Source organism: Pelophylax lessonae, assembly GCF_965119305.1.
Source record: "Pelophylax lessonae genome assembly, chromosome: 3".
NCBI lineage: Eukaryota > Metazoa > Chordata > Amphibia > Anura > Ranidae > Pelophylax > Pelophylax lessonae.
This window is the reverse complement of record NC_138770.1, coordinates 550,200,500-550,220,944: the sequence shown is the minus strand read 5'-3', so window position 1 is coordinate 550,220,944 and position 20,445 is coordinate 550,200,500. Positions and strand designations below refer to the sequence as shown.

Genomic DNA, 20,445 nt, shown 5'->3' with positions numbered 1-20,445 from the left:
TTGTAGACTCACAGGAAAGAAAAATACAGGAGAAAAAACATTTCTATAAAAAAAAAAAAAAAAGAAAATTGCCAGAACCAGAGATCCCAGCAAGGAACTATGCATGTCCTTACTCCTGACTAGGCAAAAAAAAAAAAAAAAAGGAATGTACCTTTAGCAAGGAGAGGGAGTATACCCCTTGGGACTGCCCATAGGCGTAGCCAGATTATTTTTCTGCATAGTGTCCTACTCCTGTAGGGCAGTATAACCCAATGGTTATGAAGATCAAGAGCTGCGCGAAAGAGAAATAAGGATAGATGCTCAAAAGAGAAAAACACCAAACTTACCAACAAAAAGAGAACATTTTTTTCTAAATTAGGCATTTGAGAATACCTTCTACAATATTTATATTTGGGAGTGATCTATGTTTGTTCCAAGTTAAGTTAGTGACTCGCTAGGTAGGAAGACAAGGATAAGAATAAAATTCCCAGAGCAAGCAGCTGGTATGCTGCTACTCTGAAGGTCTCCCTTAAGGCTCTGTTCACATGTAGGCGTTTTGGGGCGTTTTTCTGCTCTAGGATCAGCTCTCAAAACGCCCAACAAGACAAACCCTATTCATTTCAATGGCCCCTGTTCACATCTGAGCGTTTTGACGCTGTGAGCAAAACGCCCAATGCTCAAAAAAGTACATGAGCTTCTTTTTAGGCAGATTACAGGCGTTTTCCATTGGTCTTTATTCAATCTAAAAACGCATGCACAAAAAACGCCTTTAAAAAAAAAAAAAACGCCTGTAAATCGCGGTAAAAATTGCACGAAAACGCTACGCTCAGGTGTGAATGTAGCCTTAAGCATAGTGTTAAATACAAACAAACACAGAAAAAAAAAATAAAAAATAAGTTGCTTACTGCAACTGAGGTACAATCCCCGAACTTTCTGAAGCAGGAGTAGCTGGCGTAATAGGAGTCATTGGAGTCATGGGGGATGTATACAGAGGTGTATTGCCTGGAAGTGGCGCTGTTGTTAGAGTCTGTGAGTGGAAAAGTTGTGGGGTCTGTCCTGCCCCTTGAACAACCTGTTGGGATATGGACTGCTGGGCCTGTTGCTGCTGTTGTCTTTGCTGTTCTTCTAGAATCGATAAACTATTTGCAGTTTGTACAGGCTGCGGTGTCAAGCCAGTGCCATAGGGCATCATCGGGCTAAAGATGGGATTCCCTGGAGTCATTGCTCCCTATGAAATAAGAAAGAAAAAAAAAAAAAAAACAGAACATTAGACTAAGCAAAAATTTCCCCATTTTATTATGTCATTGTTTGTGACTTCACAGTTTTTATTTTGACTGATCTGTTTTTGTTGATGGTCCATTTGGGCACTGGACTTCTGAAACCCAGCACAAGATGAAGAAAAAAAAAAAATAAAAAAAAGTTTACACCTTTGTTTTCAACAATAGATTCTCCTGATACACGTTATACAATGGTAATGGTTCCCAAAACTGTTCCAATTTCTAGATAAACTAAATTATTCTTTACTTACCGGTGGGGAGGCCAGACCCTGGAAGGTCGATATACTGTTATTCTGATCCATCTTCTTCCTTGCACCTTTTTCCAAGCTCAGAAAGAAAAAATCCTTTTGGGTGTTTAGATGTTTCAAACCATCCCAAAATCTTCTAAAACTGCAAAAATGCAAAAAATTATTCACATAAGCAAAAAAACACCTAGGTATATCCAAGTATATCTTTGTGCCCTGCATGCTATTCAAAGGAGGATTTAAAAAGCAAAACAGTTTTCTCCAATATTAATCCTATGCTTAGAACCACAGAAACATGGGGGTTTGAAAGTTCAAAAGATCAGTAAGCTGTATGGGAGCCCTCATCTTTCCTATCCTTCCATAAAGACATTAGTATACACATTACCCAGGGCTCAACAAATCCCAGGAGCCAGGTCTCCATGGCAACTAGAAATTGTGTCCTTGCGCCTGAGTTTTGTCACCAGGTGAGCAATTCCTTTATGTCAAATGCCCTGGACATGCAGTTCCAGGGGCACCAGGCAGCTTGGTTGTTGACCGAGCGGTCGCTAGTTCTGGGAGGGCGTCAATTGACATCCTCCCAGAACCCCATGCACGGTCTGTGATTGATGTGTCCTTCGGACATAGCTGATCACAGATCGAGGTAAAGGGCCAAACACACCGGCCCTTTACAATGTGATCAGCTCTGTCCAATCACAGCTGATCACATTTTAAAAACAGACTTGCCGGTTATGGTAGCACTTTCCTCACTGACGGGAGAGCTGGTAACCAGTCAGGCACATTTGCATAATCAATGCCCTCCCATCAGTGCCACCTATCAAAATTTTGGGTCTTTTTTTCGTTTAGCAAAACCCCAGTGGTGAGTAAATACCACCAAAAAGAAAGCTGGGTACAGTGTTGCACGATTGTGCAATTGCCATGGAAAAGTCCAACAGGACTGAAGCAGAAAAAATGGCCTGGGCAGGAAGGGGGAGAAATTGGTAGGCAAGTGGTTAACATTTAAAAAAAAACACAAAAAAAAACTGGCTAACTTTTTTTAGCTGGCCTCCTAGATTCAAAGTAAATTTGTCAAGCCCTGCATTACCAGGGGGAACACACAATAGGATTTAAAAAAAAAAAAAAAGTTAAGACCCTTCCACATGCTCCAGGTAATTTATCTATACAGTTCCATACCAAATTGAAAACAAAGAACGAGTCTACTGCAGCTCTCAGGCAGTGTTCATTTTGATGTCAAATTTTGATTTAGTCAAGTAATAGTCTTTACTAAAATGCCATTTTAATTTTTGTTGTATAAATAAAGTTATGCAAAAAGTGGAACGAATCTTCTCATCCTTTTACAGCCAAGGACAGTGCCATCTTAGCCTCCTTTTTTAGATTTGCAATGGCCATGGTGCTGCACATGATTACATCTGCTTATTCCAGCTGTGAACCAAAAGTTCAAGCCCTCAAATGGCACACTTGTCAACTGACATCAGCAGTCATGCTATGAATGTGGCATACACTGTAAATGCGCAAGTAGGAAGAATGCAAAAAATACAGCAGAAAAAAAAAAAACGGTTAGTATTTTTTATTAAGGATCTAATAACGTTTATTAAACATTTCTAACTTAATTTAGTTTTTGGGAAATTTAAAGCGGTATTATACTCCGCTTTTTAACTTTTACCTAGAGGTAAGCCTATAAGGCTTACCTCTAGGTAAAATTAATATCTCCTAAACCTGCACGGTTTAGGAGATATTCTCCCTGCATACAGCTGCTGACAGCAGCGGCACATACGCTCTGAAGGTTTGGCGGACCTTCAGAGCTCCTTGCCGGAAATTCAACTCCTGCGCGCATGGCGCCTGAGCCGCTGAACCCGGAAGAAACGCTGAGGGAAGATGTCAGCTGCCTCAGCTGTGTCCGGGCGACCATGTCGGGGCTTCATTCTAAGGTAAGTATTTCATAATGCGCTAGTATGCGATGCATACTAGCTCATTATGCCTTTGTCCTGCAGGGTTTGGTTTTTCTTTTTTTGAGGATACAACCGCTTTAACCTAGCGAGTTTACTTCCACTTTAAACGATAGTCAATGTTAGCTAATGAATAATTTAAAGGATTCTATCGTAAATGCAGTTGACAATACAGCCATGCCTAGGAAGAACAAATGTATTTAGAGTGACAATATTCTCTCTACAACAGTAAATCAATATGCTCTCGGCAATAAACAGTAAAAGCCCCACCATTTCACCCCTAGCACTGGGCCTTCTGCTGCAATTTCTAGAAACGGGGAAAAAAAAATACAAACAGCGGAATATTCTTTTAGAAGGGCCACGGCTGCAGGATGATAGGAAAGCAGATTCTAAGACTTCAATCAGCCAGACTGTACAAGAAAAAGTGGACAGAGTGGAGAGGGATTGGAACACCTGACATTTTTATTGCTGTCTGTGCTCCTAGAGATTCACCCTCTATAGTTGCCCTGTTCACCATTATCATTGAAAGTAAAATAAAAAAACTCAAAATTTGGATTGCCCCCAGAAAAGTAAGAGGGGAAATCTTCCAATGGGGATACTAGTTCTGGGGACCTGGGGGGCCCAAAGAAATTCCCCTAATTTGCAAGAAAGTTTTGCCTTATAGTTGTGCTTTAAAAGTGGATATCCAGGTTTATTTTTACTTTAAATAGGTTTGGCCAAGCTTCACTAACTTGTGCGCCCACTGTGTATGCTTTATAAACTGTATGTAGCCTCAGCTAGGGAGTCTCCTGTAGGCACACCAAGTCAGCCTTAGTAAGTGGAAGCAGCGGTTCATGTATAAGGGGATTTGAAACCCACTTGCGCCATTTAGGTTGGCTTTAATCTAAAGCTGTAGGTTTTCCCAAAGGACCAATGTACAAGGAGCCGGCTCACTGGTGTTCTAGATAGAGAAAGAATAGACAGAGGGGAAAACAAGATCAGGTTGGAAAGATCTAGAAGAAGAAGTGGAAGAACATGGTTAACATGTTTAAAATAAAAAAATAAATAAAAATACATTAGAAGACAAGCAAGCAAGTAGCACATGTGCAGTAAAAATGCACCACATTCATTCAAAGTGAGCAGGGAAACTGGGGGGTGGGGGTAGAGGTTTAACAGGGACTCTTCCTCAGACAACAGATGGGTACAAATTAGACTTTATAAGAACAACAGATTCTATCAGACCAGCAAACTGGACAAATTACCAGCAGCCTGGGGATCACATCAAGGAGCCCCCTCTCAGTACAAGCTTATACAAAAGCTTCCATATGCAAACAGTTAAAGGCACAAAGCCACCTAGACAAAAAAAAAAAAAAAAAATCCTCCTCGAGAGAACAACTGTCTCAGAAGGTGGATGACAAAAAGATGCATGAGAAAGTAGCTCAACTGTGCTTGGAAGAAAGGGGACAAAACTCTCCTGAATGGAGATTTAGCAGACAGACAAAACAGTAACAAATTTGTTGAGAACAGGCGGTGACTCCCAACATAAAAGGCAGGGGTAAGCTGGAGATGCACAGAAGGAATAGAAGCATTCGCTACCAAATCATTATATATGAAGTAGAGGTGCACCAGATTTGGGCAACCAATATTTTTCGGCCAAAAATGGGCCTATCCCATTTTGGCCGATAAGGGGTTAAAGATGCCAAAAATGTATGGCTGTGAATATCTGCAGAAAGTGAGCCACTTCCCTGTCATCTCCGGGTATTCGCTCCCTCTCATTTTTTTGTTTTTTTACATTATTGCGGGGACATATTAACCACTTAAGCCCCGGAAGATTTTACCCCCTTCCTGACCAGGGGGTATTTTGCGATTCGGCACTGCGTGACTTTAACGGACAATTGCGCGGTCGTGCGACGCTGTACCTAAACGAATTTGGCGCCCTTTTTTTCCCCACAAACAGAGCTTTCTTTTGGCGGTATTTGATCACCTGTGCGATTTTTTGATCACGCGCTATAAATAAAAAAAAAAAAAAAAGAGCGTAAATTTTGCAAAAATAGCAATATTTTTCCCTTTTTTTTATATGAAATTCCCCCCCAAAAAAATGTAAAAATCTAAATTTTTTAAAATTTTCGGCCAATTTGTTTTAGGCTACCTATGTTTGGTAAAAAAAAAAAAAAAAAAAAAAAAAAAAAAAAAAAAAATCGCAAAAAGCGTATTTTGATTGGTTTGCGCAAAAGTTATTGCGTTTACTAACTAAGGGAAAGATTTTTGTCATTTTTGTTGGTTTTTTTTTAACGCGTAATGGCGGCGATCTGCGATTTTTTTTGCGGTACTGCGACATTGCGGCGGACAGATCGGACCCTTGACTGACATTTTTGACACTTTTGGGGTTACCAGTGACATTTCTACAGTAATCAGTGCTATATATATGCACTGTTACTGTAAAAATACACTGGTAGTGAAGGGGTTAACTTTATTTGAGAGGGAGGGGCTGTGTGTGTCCCTAGGGGCGTGATTCTAACTGATTGGCTGTGGCTTCAGCTGTATGCAGAGTGATCAACGGATCTACATAGTAGATCCATATGATCATCTCTCATACAGAGGGGAGAATGACAGGCAGCTTGTTTACACAAGCTGCCTGACTTTCTCCCTCTCCCCCGCCGATCGCAGAGTGGCCGGCGGACATCGGGTCCGCCGGTGACACGCGCGGGGGGGTCCGTGACCACGCGGGAGCGCGCCTCCGGCGGCGCGCGCTCGCTCCCTAGACCCTCACAAGCTAGTGACGTAGCCCTACGTCACTTTGCCTGTGAGGGGCTGACCGCCGCCGTAGATAGTCGTGCGGCGGTCGGCAAGTGGTTAAGCCCAGTCTGATCTATTTAAATTTGCCAGAATTTCAAGTTCTGGACATTTGTAGCAAAAAGTGCTGTAGTTTTCCATGGCTGCAGGACTACAAGTCCCAGCATGTTCTCTCACTGGTGGCTTGTTTTTCTGGATATCAATGTGCCACATCTAAATTATCAACTATGCTATCTCTCTCTCTCTCTCTGACATGGAGGAAAGTTAATCCCACAAGTAAGCAGATTGCCATCAATAACTGACCAGTGGCAGTTAATTAACCCCTTTGTGCTGCATTAGTTCAACCTGTATCAATGTCAGTGCAACCAGTGTCAACACTGACACTGGTGCCACTAATGCAGCACAAAGGGGTTAATTAACTGCCACTGGTCGGTCACTAATGCATCAGTGACCAGTGGCAATACATTAACCCCCTCATGCTGCATAATACAAATACCATTGGTAATTAACCTCGGCAACTATTTTAAAATCATTTGGGGGGAAAAAAGTCATTTTCGGTTTTCGGCAAAGGGCATCCTGAATTTTCAGTTTCTGTTTCGGCACAGAATTTTCATTTCGGTGCATCCCTAATTGGAAGTAAAAAAAGGGGTAGGAAACTCAACCATACAAATTTTTTAAAACCCACATAGCCATACACAAAAGCATTTTACATCATTCCGGATCACTATTAATCCTCCTTGGTTTTATGCTACTTTTTAGCAGCATAATTTCTGTTCCATGCTTCCTGTCTGAAGATGGCGCCATAATAGTGGTCTTCCATCCACATCTATATTTTAGTATAATTCCGCCCTTCCTGTGAAAAATGGTCAAACTCGCACGCATGCGCACTGAATTCATTTTAAAACATTCTATCCATTCTACCTATATTAGTGAAACAGAATACAGTTATATGATATTTTCTGTTTTGGTGTAGTTTTTAATAAAACCAAAAGACTACAGCCAAAAAGTGATGCACTGTCTCTTCTGTCTGCTTGTCCGGGGATCAGCACATTTGTTAACACCCCCTGTGACTTCGCAAATCACATGAGGTGTTCCAGGAAGTTGTGAATGGGGATGTACCCTTGCAGTCCTGCAAGATCGCAAAGGAGTGGATGACGCAGACATGGCATCGGAGGTACAATTTGGAAAGGACTGATAGCACAGCTCATGCGTGGGTGACAGAGAACATTGCTCGATATCTTGAGAACGGGAAAGGTTAGGCAGAATATAAGAACAGCATTGTGCACATTGTTTTAGAGTGATAGGGTTTCTTGTGTGAGTGTTAGTAGGCAACTGACCTGGGGTAGCCACATCTCCATTACAGTAAAAAAAACCATGTCCATGCCCAGTAATACACATATGCATTCTCCCTTTTTTTTTTTAAATAACAAACATGTCATACACACCAGCTCTGTGCAGTGGTTTTGCACAGAGCAGCCTCGATCCTCCTCTTCTTGGGTTCCTCTTCGGTGCTTATGGCTCCTCCCGCCTGTTGAGTGCCCCCACAGCAAGCAGCTTGCTATGGGGGGGCACCCGAGCCGACCCACTGCTCCCTATGTCCATTTAGACATGAAGCCGCGGCCAGGCCCCTCCCCTTCCTCCCCTCATCGGCTGACTGACTTTGATTGACAGCAGCAGGAGCCAATTGCACCGCTGTCTCAGCCTATGAGGAGGGGAGTCCCGGGCAGCGGAGACACTCCTGCAACATCGCAGGATCTAGATGGACCACAGGTAAGTATTAGGTGGGCTGCTGCACACAAAAGGCTTTTTATCTTAATGCATTAAGATAAAAAAAAACAAAAAAACCCTTCTGTCGTTACAACCACTTGCAGATTTTGTAAGTTTGCCCACTTACAAAGAAATGAAGGGTCTATCATTTTTATCATATGTGTATTTAAGATGACAGAGCCAGAATATCAACCACAAATCCAGGTAAAAAAAAAAAAAAAAAAAAAAAAAAAAAACACCACACGATACAAATGTTATAAATTAAGTTTCAGTTCAACTGGTAAAATAAGTGTTTGATCTCCAAGCAAAATATGACTTCGTACTTGGTGGAGAAACCCTTGTTAGCAAGCAGAGGTAAGGTTTCTTGTAGTTGGTAACCAGGATTGCACACATCTCAGGAGGGATTTTGGTCCACTCTTCCTTACAGATCTTCTCCTAATCCTTACTTACTTACTTGTTTACTTACCTTGTTATTGAAGAAAAATATACTCACCTTTCTTCCACTTCCTCCCTCTGCGGCTGCGGCCCGCAGCGTCACTTCCTCTTTGCATTGATTCCTGGGAGCTGAACGTCATCGGCTCCCAGGAATCAATGCGCCTGCACCGGCCCCGCTCGTCAGTTCCGGTGCGAGCGCGTCATTACCTTCTAAACAGCTTCTGGGCATGCCCAGAAGCTGTGGAGGGATGATGCGCCCGCACCGGAAGTGACTATCGGGGCCTTTGCAGGCGCATTCTGGGAGAAGAGGACATGGAAGAGGACGCAGAAGAGGACGCGCTGGCTTCAGCTGCCCACATCCGAGATGGCAGCGCTGGAGAAGAAATTTTCAAGGCAAGTATTTCTTCTAAAAAGGTAAGTGCGACCCGGGACAGTACAGAGGCTAGCCACTGTGGAATGTACTAGCCCTGACTGTCCCGGGGGTATTTTTATTGAAAAAAACGTTTGTGGCCGCAACTCTGCTTTAAGGTTTCTTGGCAACTCCAAGTTTCAGCTTCCTTCATAAATTTTCTATAGGATTAAAGCAGAAAAAAAAAAAAAAACCTTGCAAGATAGTGGAATAATGTGCTAGTATATATCACATACTAGCACATTGTGAAATACTTACCTTAGGATGAAGCCCCTGCAGCAGCGCCCGGGTAACCGCTGAGGGGGCTGACGTACCCCCGGCGCTGTGAGTGGCCCCAATGATGTCACTCCCACGCATGTGTAGGCTTGTGACGGTATCAGATTTTCATGCTGCGATTAATTGATTAAGGTTTTGCCACGGTATACGGTATTATCACGGTATTCTATTATTAAATTTAAATTATTAAATTTCCACCTCACTTCAATTTCATTGCTGAATTTAGGGGCTTTGGTTCACTTATGCACATTATTATATAGTCAGTCAGTACAGACTCTGTGAACCAGGCCTAAAATAGGTCATCAAGCAGTGTCTGGCCTAACTGGTGATAACTGGTCCTGGCGCTCGGCTCCGATCCGATGGCCAGGTCATTAAGAGGGCAAATCCTTGTGGTCAAGAAGTGGTTAAACCTGAAGGAGGTGTTTAGAAATTACTTTACTATTGCTTTAGGCCTGGTTCACATGTATGTGGGTTGGTGGTTCACATGTATGCGGGTTGGCGGTTCACATGTATGCGGCCCACATTTGCACAGGCATAGCAGCCCATTGATTTGAACGGGCTGCTATGCCCTCATTTTCCGCAGAAAAAAGGTGCATGCAGCATTTTTTTAAAATTCAGTGGCCTTGAAATCCATCCTGCTTTTGCACCATGCGACTAACCTGCAGTTCCTGCTCTGCCAAGCTTTCTGCATTTTTTGTATACGTGGGCACGGCATTTAAAAACAGTTTGCGTGTGTAGCAACGGCAGGTAAGTCGCATGGTGCAAAAGAAGGATGGATTTCATGGCCACTGCATTTTTTTAAATTCTGCATGCACCTTTTTTCAGCTGAAAACGCAGGCATAGCAGCTCAAGCCCATTCACATCAATGGGCTGCTATGCCTGTGCAAATGTGGGCCCCCAACCCGCATACATGTGAACCAGGCCTAAAGCAATAGTAAAGTCATTAATTGGTTAAACCTGCAGGAGGACCGGTGTTTTTATCTATTAATGACTTTACTATTGGTTTAGGCCTGGTTCACATGTATGCGGGTTGGGGGCCCACATTTGCACAGGCATAGCAGCCCATTGATGTGAATGGGCTTGAGCTGCTATGCCTGCGTTTTCAGCTGAAAAAAGGTGCATGCAGAATTTAAAAAAATGCAGTGGCCATGAAATCCATCCTTCTTTTGCACCATGCGACTTACCTGCCGTTGCTGCACACGCAAACTGTTTTTAAATGCCGTGCCCACGTATACAAAAAATGCAGAAAGCTTGCCAGAGCAGGAACTGCAGGTTAGTCGCATGGTGCAAAAGCAGGATGGATTTCAAGGCCACTGAATTTAAAAAAAATGCTGCATGCACCTTTTTTCTGCGGAAAATGAGGGCATAGCAGCCCGTTCAAATCAATGGGCTGCTATGCCTGTGCAAATGTGGGCCGCCAACCCGCATACATGTGAACCGCCAACCCGCATACATGTGAACCAGGCCTAAAGCAATAGTAAAGTCATTAATAGATAAAAACACCGGTCCTCCTGCAGGTTTAACCACTTCTGGATCGCAAGGATTTGCCCCTTTAAAGACCAGGCCATCGGATCAGAGCGCCAGGACCAGTCATCACCAGGTAGGCCAGACACTGCTTGATGGCTATATAATAATGTAATGTGGGCTGCTATGCGTGTGCGTGTGTGTATATATATTTATATATTAGAGCTGCACGATTCTGGCCAAAATGAGAATCACGATTTTTTAGCTTGGAATAAAGATCACGATTCTCTCACGATTCTCTGTGTAATAAAAAAAAAAAAAAAAAAAAAAAAAAAAAAAGGGATAACTTTACTGCTACGTTTTTTTTATTCATTAAAGTCTATTAATTGCGTTTGAAAGACTGCTGCGCAAATACAGTGTGACATAAAATATTACAACAATCGCCATTTTTTTCTGTAGGGTCTCTGCTAAAAAAATATATAAAATGTTTGGGGGTTCCAAGTACTTTTCTAGCAAAAAAAAAAAAAACTGATTTTAACTTGCAAGCAACAAGTGTCAGAAAAAGATCCAGTCTTTAAGAGGTTAAACTTCCTTTCTCCCTAAGATACAATGTAATCATTTTTGTTTATAGTTACTGGGAGACTATGCTGATAGGCGTTAGCTGTGTGAGTGAATGAGTCATCCAGCTCACTGAAATGTATCAATTCACAAGTCAGACCCAGGAGCAGAGAAACTCGGTATTTTAAAAATGCCACAACAACAATACCGTGGCTATGCAATACCGCGATATATCGAATTACCGAAAACCGGCATATGTCTACGCATGTGCATGGGAGCCCTTTGTTACGGCAAGAAGCTCTGAAGTTCCGGCACGATATGCCGGACCTTCAGAGCGCATGCAGCCGCTGACGTCAGCATGCAGAGTAAATATCTCATAAACGGTGAAGAATTAGGAGAAAAAAAAAAAAAAACTGGATTTTTGACTTACCGTAATATTCTTTTCTCTTAAACTCATTGACGGATGCAGTTCTCTGTGATTCATATCAGTAGGGTTATACTGCCCCCTACAGGAGTAGGACACTAGGCAGAAAAAAGTTCTAAATATGCCTATGGGCAGTCCTGGAGGGTACACCCTCTCTCTTCCTGCATAGGATGTCAGTTTTGTATCAAAGCAGTGTCAGAAAGTAACACCAACCCAACTCAAAATAGAGGGGTGGGTCCTGCTCCATCAATGAACTTGAGAAAAGGATTTTTACGGCAAGTCAAAAATCCAGTTTTCTTCATCGTTCATTGACGGACGCAGTTCTCTCTGATTTATATCAGTAGGGATGTCCCAAAGCAGTGCCATAAAATGAGGTGGGTGGGAACAGCAAAAAAAGAACAAGTCCCCAAAGCTAAACATAGCCGACCAGGCAACAAAGAACTCCTCAGAACAAAACAAAAGATGAGGCCCACCTGAAACAAACATTAAACACCCTCAAGGAAGGCCAAAAACCCTCCAACCAGCAGCCAGCAAAAAACCTTGTGACCAAAAAGGAGGCATCTGCAGATGACAGCACATCCACCTTACAAAATGAGGTAAAAGGTGTGAACAAAAGGACCAGGTAGTCAACATGCAACCTGAAGCACAGATGCCTGTATGGCGAAAAGCCCAGGAAGTACTAGGCGCCCGAGGGGAAAGCGCAGAATTCCTCCCCACCCGGACAGGCTTGCATCCGCGGTGACTATTGTACAGTAAAAAGGGAAGGAAGGATTCCAGATCAAGACTCCCTGGTCAGCCAGCTCAGCCGGATCCGAAAGTCCAGAGAGTTTGGATTCTAGCCCCATTCGAGAAGGATTACCTTCTGGGGGATCCCCGAGAGGGATTGAGCAAAAGGGACCTTCTCAAAAGACGACACTATCAGTCCCAGAACTCGCATGCAGGTCCGAAGGGATGACCATGTGCGGGACAGCAACAGTTGAACCGCAGTCTGAAGTTCCAAGAATTATTGCCCCGTAGAAAACACCCTGACTGAGGACGAGTCCAAAGTCAGGCCCAGAGAGTCCAGTCTCATGAAAGGGACCAGGGGTGACTTCCGAAAAGGTTCAGAACACAACAGAACTCCTCCAGAGTTCTCATGGTGACTTCCAAATTCATTTGTCAGCACCATAGGGGACTCCCCACGGAGAAGCAGAGTGGCCAGGAACCCCGGACCGATACGGCCCGCTGCCGCAACAGCGCCAGGACCGGAGCGCCAACACCTCTGTGAAGACCCGAGTAGCAGAGTGGGTAACACCACACACCGATAGAGAACTCTGTGCCCTGAACACAACGGCATGTGAAGGTAAGCATCTTGGTGTCTATGGAGGCCAGGAATCCCCCTGAGGTAGGGAAGCCACCATCGTGCGAACAGATACCGCCTTGAATTTTTGATCTGCACGGAACCATCAAAAAGGCCAGAAGGTCCAGCTTGTTGAACCAGAGCCTAAACTGCCCCACTGAGTGTTGCCAGCTATCCGGGCACAGCCGTACAATGGAAGAAAAACAACTCCCCGGGGAAAAAAAAAAAAAGGATCGAAACCTGATACCGGACCGCATGACCTCCTGAACCCAGCTGCCTGAGATCTGGGCCAGCCGTAGGTCCGAGAACCAGCAAGGACGACCCCCCACCCCGTAGATGGGTAAGGACGCACCTTCAGGCTGAGTAGGTTAGTCCGCAGGCTTGGAAAAAAGTCTTAAAGAACTTCGCCACATCGACTGTCCCTGAGGAGTTAAGAAACTGTTGTGAGCCGAAAGGGAGGGAGCCCGTCCGCGACGAAGGACATTACCCTTGTTAGCCTGTGGAAGAAAGCACTCTTCCCCCCTTGAGACCCTTGTATAATGTCATCCAGGGCAGCGCCAAACAGGCGATCCCCCAGAAAGGGGAGACCCGTTAAGGCCTTCTTAGAAGTGTGATCCGCAGACCAACATTTCAGCCAAGCATACGCCGGACAACCACCGCCGAAACAGACAGGTGACCCAAGAAAAAAGGAGCAGAGTCCAGCGCGGCATCGCAAACAAATTGCAGCCCCAACGTGAGCTGGTCCAACACCAGGTCACGGCGTTGGAACTCTGCCCGACTGAGGCGATACTTCTTGACAATGCTCCTTGCCCACGGCAAGCAGAGGAAGCGGATGACCGACATATACCGAAATAGGATGGTAAGCCTATTAATAGCGATAGAGACTAGAAGATCTCCCTGAGGTAGTGATGCCACTACTGGTCGAATGGACTCCATTTGAAAAATCTGTACCCACACAAAAAACGGTTTAGAACTTGAGGTCCAGGATTGGACTACCACACTTTCCCTCCTAGGACCTGCAAACATGTTTGAAATAAAAGCCAGGAAACAAACGTTCCAATTCTGAGAACTGAACAATCACCCCTTGTAGTCGCAAGTTTTGCACCGCCCCCAAGAGACCTCACAGGCAGTCTGGGGATAAATGCAGGTTGGAAGGAGAGAACCGCACTAGAGTAGAAGATCAAAAACTTGATCTTGTAGCCAGGCTGATCAAATCATGGACCCACCTGTGATCAGGAAGGTCCACGGGTCCAGAGGAAGCAAAGACATCTTCCCCCACCCCAAACACGGGTGATGACGCCCCTTCAGGCAGAAGAGACCTTGTCCACGGGTCTGGAAGGACCTGCTCTCGGCATACCAGACCGGGTCCGCAAGGAACCTCCGGAGGAGGTCCTTCCAGAGAGACTCTGAACAGGCAATTCCCTAAAGGGAAGATCACCCAAGGACTTCCAGACACCCTGGTCCGTAGACCAGTATATTAGCCATATAATGCGCCGAAGGATATTGCTGTCATGGACAGCCCGGAGACTAAGGGAGCTGCATCCAGAGAGGCATCACAGACGAACTACTGCCCCCGGGACCAAATAGTCGGCCAGCTTCGCAAGGGCAGGCTGAGGCTGTTCCCCCTTCAAGATCCCAGCACCAAAGCTGTGCTCATTTGGGAAAGTCAGGGAGACCAATATAATGCTACGGTGAACACCGGCCCAAGGACCAAACCGGCCACAGTAAAACATGTGGCAGGCCAAAGTCTCGGCTCTCTTGACAAAAGGATCTTTTTAAAAACCGGAGACCCCTCCACCGGAATTATGGTGGATTTATTCAGCCTGGAAACCTGAGTCCCCCACAGTTGGGACTGCCCACATACTCAGAGACTCCTCAAGGGATACCGTCAATCGAAAACGCTCAGGCACCGCCATATTGCATTTAGAACAAGTCCACTGATTTGCGACAATTTTGTCACAGTAGGCGGGAAAAGGGGAATACCTTTGCGTTTTTTGAGGAACTGCGCCTCTGACGCAGCAGCTGCATCCCAATATTTAAAATTACCCCCACCGATACAATCAGCGTATCCACCAGCGCCTTTGCATGCGCATGTGCAGTAAAAGAGGAATCATCCTCACCATCAAGAGCACCCGAAGTGCGTGGACCCAGTCCCAGCAGAGTGGCTGTATACTAAAAACTCACCCTGAGAACATAAGCCGGGAGGTCACCGACCACAGTCCCGCAAGGAGATGCCGGCCAAAGGTCCACAAAAAGACCATTAGACCCCCCCCCCCCCCCCCCAAAAAAAAAAAAAAAAGGTTGCCCTTCATAGAGTGCATAATAGGACATAGCCCCCCTTGGATTGTGGCCAAAAGACCCAATGTGACTGTTTAGAGGGGCTGGGGGCATGGAAGGGAACCTGGGGGGGGGGGGGGGGGGGGGGGTCGAACCAACCCAGAGAGGGGCCCATGTCCACCCCAAGGAACCACAAAGGAAGAGGGGGGGACACTACTCACCACACCTTGGAACTGGGCGGGCACCACTCTAGGTAGATCACCTCCCCATCTTGGAATGAGGGGTGCTGTGGGCCAGAGATACGCTGCGACTCAGGCCGTGACCAGGTCATGTGTGTCCTCACGAGGTATTTCACTTGCCGGCCAGCCCCTGTCCAGTGGGGCTATGTCGTGGCCGACCTAGCACGGAGTTGCGATCTGCACTTGCTCACTGGCCAGACTGGGGAGACCGTAAGGATCTAGGATAAGCTGTGCATCACCCAGTCCGGCTATTGATTGTAGTTCTCACTGGAACAGACTTGATTGTAGAAAGGAAACAACAAAAAAGAAAAAAGTTATGTTTAAAAAGGAAAAAAAATGCTATGACCAAAGATCCCAGCAGGGAGCCAAGTCCTGGCTAGGCAGAAAAAAAAGCTGAAGAGCTAGAGCAGGAAGTAGGAGTACATCCCCTGGGACTGCCAAATGGGCGTAGTCAAACTAACTCTTTTCTGCCTAGTGTCCTACTCCTAATGAGAGCAGCATAACCCAAGGGTCAAAGAAGATATGGAGCTGTGTCCGTCAATGAACAAAAGAGAAATTCATTTTACCTACAGGTAAGCCTCATTATAGGCTTACCAGTAGGTAAAACTAACAAAGTGGGGTATACAACCGCTTTAAGGTCTGGAGACTGACTAGGCCCATCCACGACCCATCTTCAGTGTTCTGGCTGAAGGAAGAAAGTTCTCATTCATCATTTTACAATAGATGGCCACGTCCATTGTCTCCTCAATGCAGCAAAGTCAGACTGTACCTTTAGCAGAGAAACAGCCTCAAAGCATTATGTTTCCACCTCCATGCTTGACTGTAGGGATGGTGTTCTTAGGGTCATAGTCAGTATTTTTCTTCCTCCAAACATGGCGAGTTGAGTTAACGCCAAAGAGCTCAATTTTGGTCTTATCTGACCCCAGCACTTCCCCAATCATGGCAATGAACATCTAAAGGATTCAGAGAAGGACTGTACATGTGACTCCCTGGCGAGAGGGACTCAACGTGTTCAGAGGAAGGAAGAAAATGCTGACTATGACCCCAAGATCACCATCCCTACTGTCAAGCACAGAGGTAGAAACATTATGCTTTGGGGCTGTTTCTCTGCTAAAGGTACAGACGGACTTTGCCGCATTGCGGAGACAGTGGATGGTGCCATGTATTGTAAAATATTGATGAGAACCTTCTTCCCTCAGCCAGAACACTGAAGATGGGCCTTTCAGCATGACAATGACCCAAAAACACATAGCCAAGGCAACAAAGGAGTGGCTCAAGAAGAAGCACATTAAGGTCATAGAGTGGCTTAGTCTCCAGACCTTAATCCTATAGAAAACTTATGGGGGGGGGGGGGGGTGAAACTTTGAGTTGCCAAGCGACAGCCAAGAAACATTAAGGATTTAGAGAAGATCTAAAAAAGAGTTGACCTAAGTACTAAGTCATGTTTTGCTTGGGGATCAAATACTTATTTTTCTCGCTGAACTGCAACTCAATTTATAGCATTTATACAGTGTATTTTTCTGGATTTTTGGTTGATATTTTGTCTCTATGATTTAAAATACACCTATGATAAAAATTGTAGACCCTTTATTTCTTTGTAAGTGGGCAAACTTACAAAATGTGCAGGGGGATCAAATAATTATTTTCACTACTGTATCTTAGGATTTTATACATCTGTACATATTATGATAAAGTTAATAACCTGGAGAACATTTAAAACTTAAAAAAGCTTAAATACACACACACATTCCACCTTTCTGAAAATGTTAGAGCACTTTTTTTTTTTTTTTTACCCAAAAAATATCTATACATGTTTTGGGGAAAGGTGGGTTACCAGTTATACCCATGTCAAGGGGTACTTATTGTACAACCTTTTTTGTTCTAATCACGGCCGCTCGCATTTTATTACTCATGGAATCATTATCTGCAAATGACTGGCTCTGGATGAAAACTGTCAGTGCCCAAGATCACTTGCAGGTTATTGCTGTTTGAGAGAGAACACCCATTTTCTGTGGGAGCAATCATTGTTTTCAATGGGACTTCTACCCACAGCCAGTCCACTGGGAACCCCTGTTGAGTCTCAATCAAACACTAATGGTCGTATCCGCAAGTGTGAATAGGGCATAAATAAGCATTTAGGAATTCCAGAGTTCAGCATTAAAAACAGATGACCTGAACCAGAGTGTGCCTGCCAATATTGAGAAGGGGGCAAATACCCACAGGTCATGAGACAGGCTCAACCACTGTCATGTGTGAGCATACACATCTATCTGCCATAACATTACAACTGCTGACAGGTAAAGAAAACAATAGGTATCTCTTGACAACGGCACCTAAAAGTGGGTGGGATATATTAGGCTCCATGGAAACATGACGTCCTTGAAAATGATGGGTTGAAAGCAGACAAAAATGAGTAAGCATAAGGATTTGAGTGACTTTGACACAGGCCAAATTGTAACAGCTAGATGACTAGGCCAGTGCAACTCCAAACTGCAGATCTTTTGGGATGTCCCTGGTCTGCAGTGGTCCGGACCTACCAAAAGTGGTCCAAGGAAGGAAAACCAGCGACAGGGTCATAGTCAGCCAAGGCTCAGTGATGCACATGGGAAGCAAAGGCTGCCCTGTGTAGTCCAATTCAATAGAAGAGCTACTGTAACTCAAATTGGTGAAAAAGTTGATGCTGTATCCGATAGGTGTCAGAACATGCAGTGCATCGCAGTTTATAAGCGTATGGCACTACATAGTCTCAGACCGCTCTGGGTGCCCATGCTGACCTGTGTCTACACCCAAAAGTACCTACAATGGGCATCAGAACTGGACCACAGAGCAATGGAAGGTGGTGGCCTGGTCTGATAAACCCCATTTTCTTTTACATCTTGTGGATGGCCGAGTGCATCGCTTACCTGGGGAAGAGAGGGCACTAGAATGCACTATGGGAAGAAGACAAGCTGACAGAGGCAGTGACCTTCCACTGACATATTGGTGCCAGATACCACAGCATGCCCACATGGGCCCGCTGGGGTCCATGCACACACGGGCCCGCTGGGGTCCATGCACACACGGGCCCGCTGGGGTCCATGCACACACGGGCCCGCTGCCGTCCATGCACACACGGGCCCGCTGCCGTCCATGCACACACGGGCCCGCTGCCGTCCATGCACACACGGGCCCGCTGCCGTCCATGCACACACGGGCCCGCTGCCGTCCATGCACACACGGGCCCGCTGCCGTCCATGCACACACGGGCCCGCTGCCGTCCATGCCCGCTTGTGTCAAGGTCCGCTGGGGTCCATGCACACACGGGTCCGCTGGGGTCCATGCACACACGGGTCCGCTGGGGTCCATGCACACACGGGTCAGGGCACAGGGGTGACTTGCTCAATATTAGCTGGGTGGTCATATTGGTATGGCTGACCGGTGTATTGGTCTGAACAGGGTACTCCTTAGCGAATGACAAAATTTACAAAATACACCAGAAGCTATGTGATGGTGAAGGAGCCATGGACTGGGAAGGCTCCTGCTATCAGGCAAAGTCTGGCCCAGGCCTGCCACTGACTGGCTTTAAACCTATTGTGAGTGAAAACAGTAATGTAGTGGAGAATGTGCTCTATCTGGTGGAATGTGGATGGACCGGGGGAGAATAGGATGGACTATCACCCTGCACAGCAGTACATGAATACTATCAGATAATACAAAACACAGCACCCAGCAACGACTATCCTCCCCACCACGGACCATTACCTTCTTCTCCTACTGAGCCTGGGCGCACCGCTCCGAACAGTCACACCATTCCACCAGCGCCACTACCTACCGCGCATGTCCCAATACACCGTGTACCCCCCGCCTCAGCCAATAAGCTTTAGCGATCTAACCCCCCTTACGTCACGTGCTCCCGTTCCCATCGGCGCTCTATTACGACCCGGAAGTTCCGGTTTAGGCTCAGTACTGACAGTCCTGGTCATTCCAGAGTGTGGAGGAGAAATGTGTGCGCTTCTTTTAAGGGGATGCTTTATAGATACATGTGTGTCCCCGCTCACATTTACGTAGAAGTCACGATAGGAGGAGGGGGTTAACTAAAATTAGTGCTGCAGTTGTGCATAGCAACAGTTAGCTTCAGCTTGTTCAATTAGGCTTCCACCATAAAACCTAGAAGCTGGTGGGTTACTATTCACAACTGCACCAGATTCACATCTGTCTCCTCACTCCCCCTTCACATAACAGTCCCCCTTCATTTTAGTGTTCTCACTCCCCCCTTCACATAACAGTCCCCCTTCATTTTAGTGTTCTCACTCCCCCCTTCACATAACAGTCCCCCTTCATTTTAGTGTTCTCACTCCCCCCTTCACATAACAGTCCCCCTTCATTTTAGTGTTCTCACTCCCCCCTTCACATAACAGTCCCCCTTCATTTTAGTGTTCTTACTCCCCCCTTCACATAACAGTCCCCCTTCATTTTAGTGTTCTTACTCCCCCCTTCACATAACAGTCCCCCTTCATTTTAGTGTTCTTACTCCCCCCTTCACATAACAGTCCCCCTTCATTTTAGTGTTCTCACTCCCCCTTCACATAACAGTCCCCCTTCATTTTAGTGTTCTCACTCCCCCCTTCACATAACAGTCCCCCTTCATTTTAGTGTTCTCACTCCCCCTTCACATAACAGTCCCCCTTCATTTTAGTGTTCTTACTCCCCCCTTCACATAACAGTCCCCCTTCATTTTAGTGTTCTCACTCCCCCTTCACATAACAGTCCCCCTTCATTTTAGTGTTCTCACTCCCCCCTTCACATAACAGTCCCCCTTCATTTTAGTGTTCTCACTCCCCCTTCACATAACAGTCCCCCTTCATTTTAGTGTTCTTACTCCCCCCTTCACATAACAGTCCCCCTTCATTTTAGTGTTCTCACTCCCCCTTCACATAACAGTCCCCCTTCATTTTAGTGTTCTTACTCCCCCCTTCACATAACAGTCCCCCTTCATTTTAGTGTTCTCACTCCCCCCTTCACATAACAGTCCCCCTTCATTTTAGTGTTCTTACTCCCCCCT

The 20,445-nt window shown here is 45.5% G+C and overlaps 1 protein-coding gene across 1 annotated transcript in view; it reads right to left on the bottom strand.

Annotated features, from left to right (window-relative positions):
- TBP (TATA-box binding protein) overlaps nt 1–19,160 on the bottom strand; it is a 43,546-nt gene extending 24,386 nt beyond the window's left edge. Inside the window, exons 1-3 of the mRNA XM_082248937.1 lie at nt 19,146–19,160; nt 1,508–1,646; nt 885–1,207 (exon numbers count right to left, since the gene is read on the bottom strand). Coding sequence (XP_082105063.1) covers nt 885–1,207; nt 1,508–1,558 — 374 coding nt within the window. The 5' untranslated portion in view covers nt 1,559–1,646; nt 19,146–19,160. The remainder of the gene's footprint in view (nt 1–884; nt 1,208–1,507; nt 1,647–19,145) is intronic.
- Nucleotides 19,161–20,445: the final 1,285 nt, after the last annotated feature.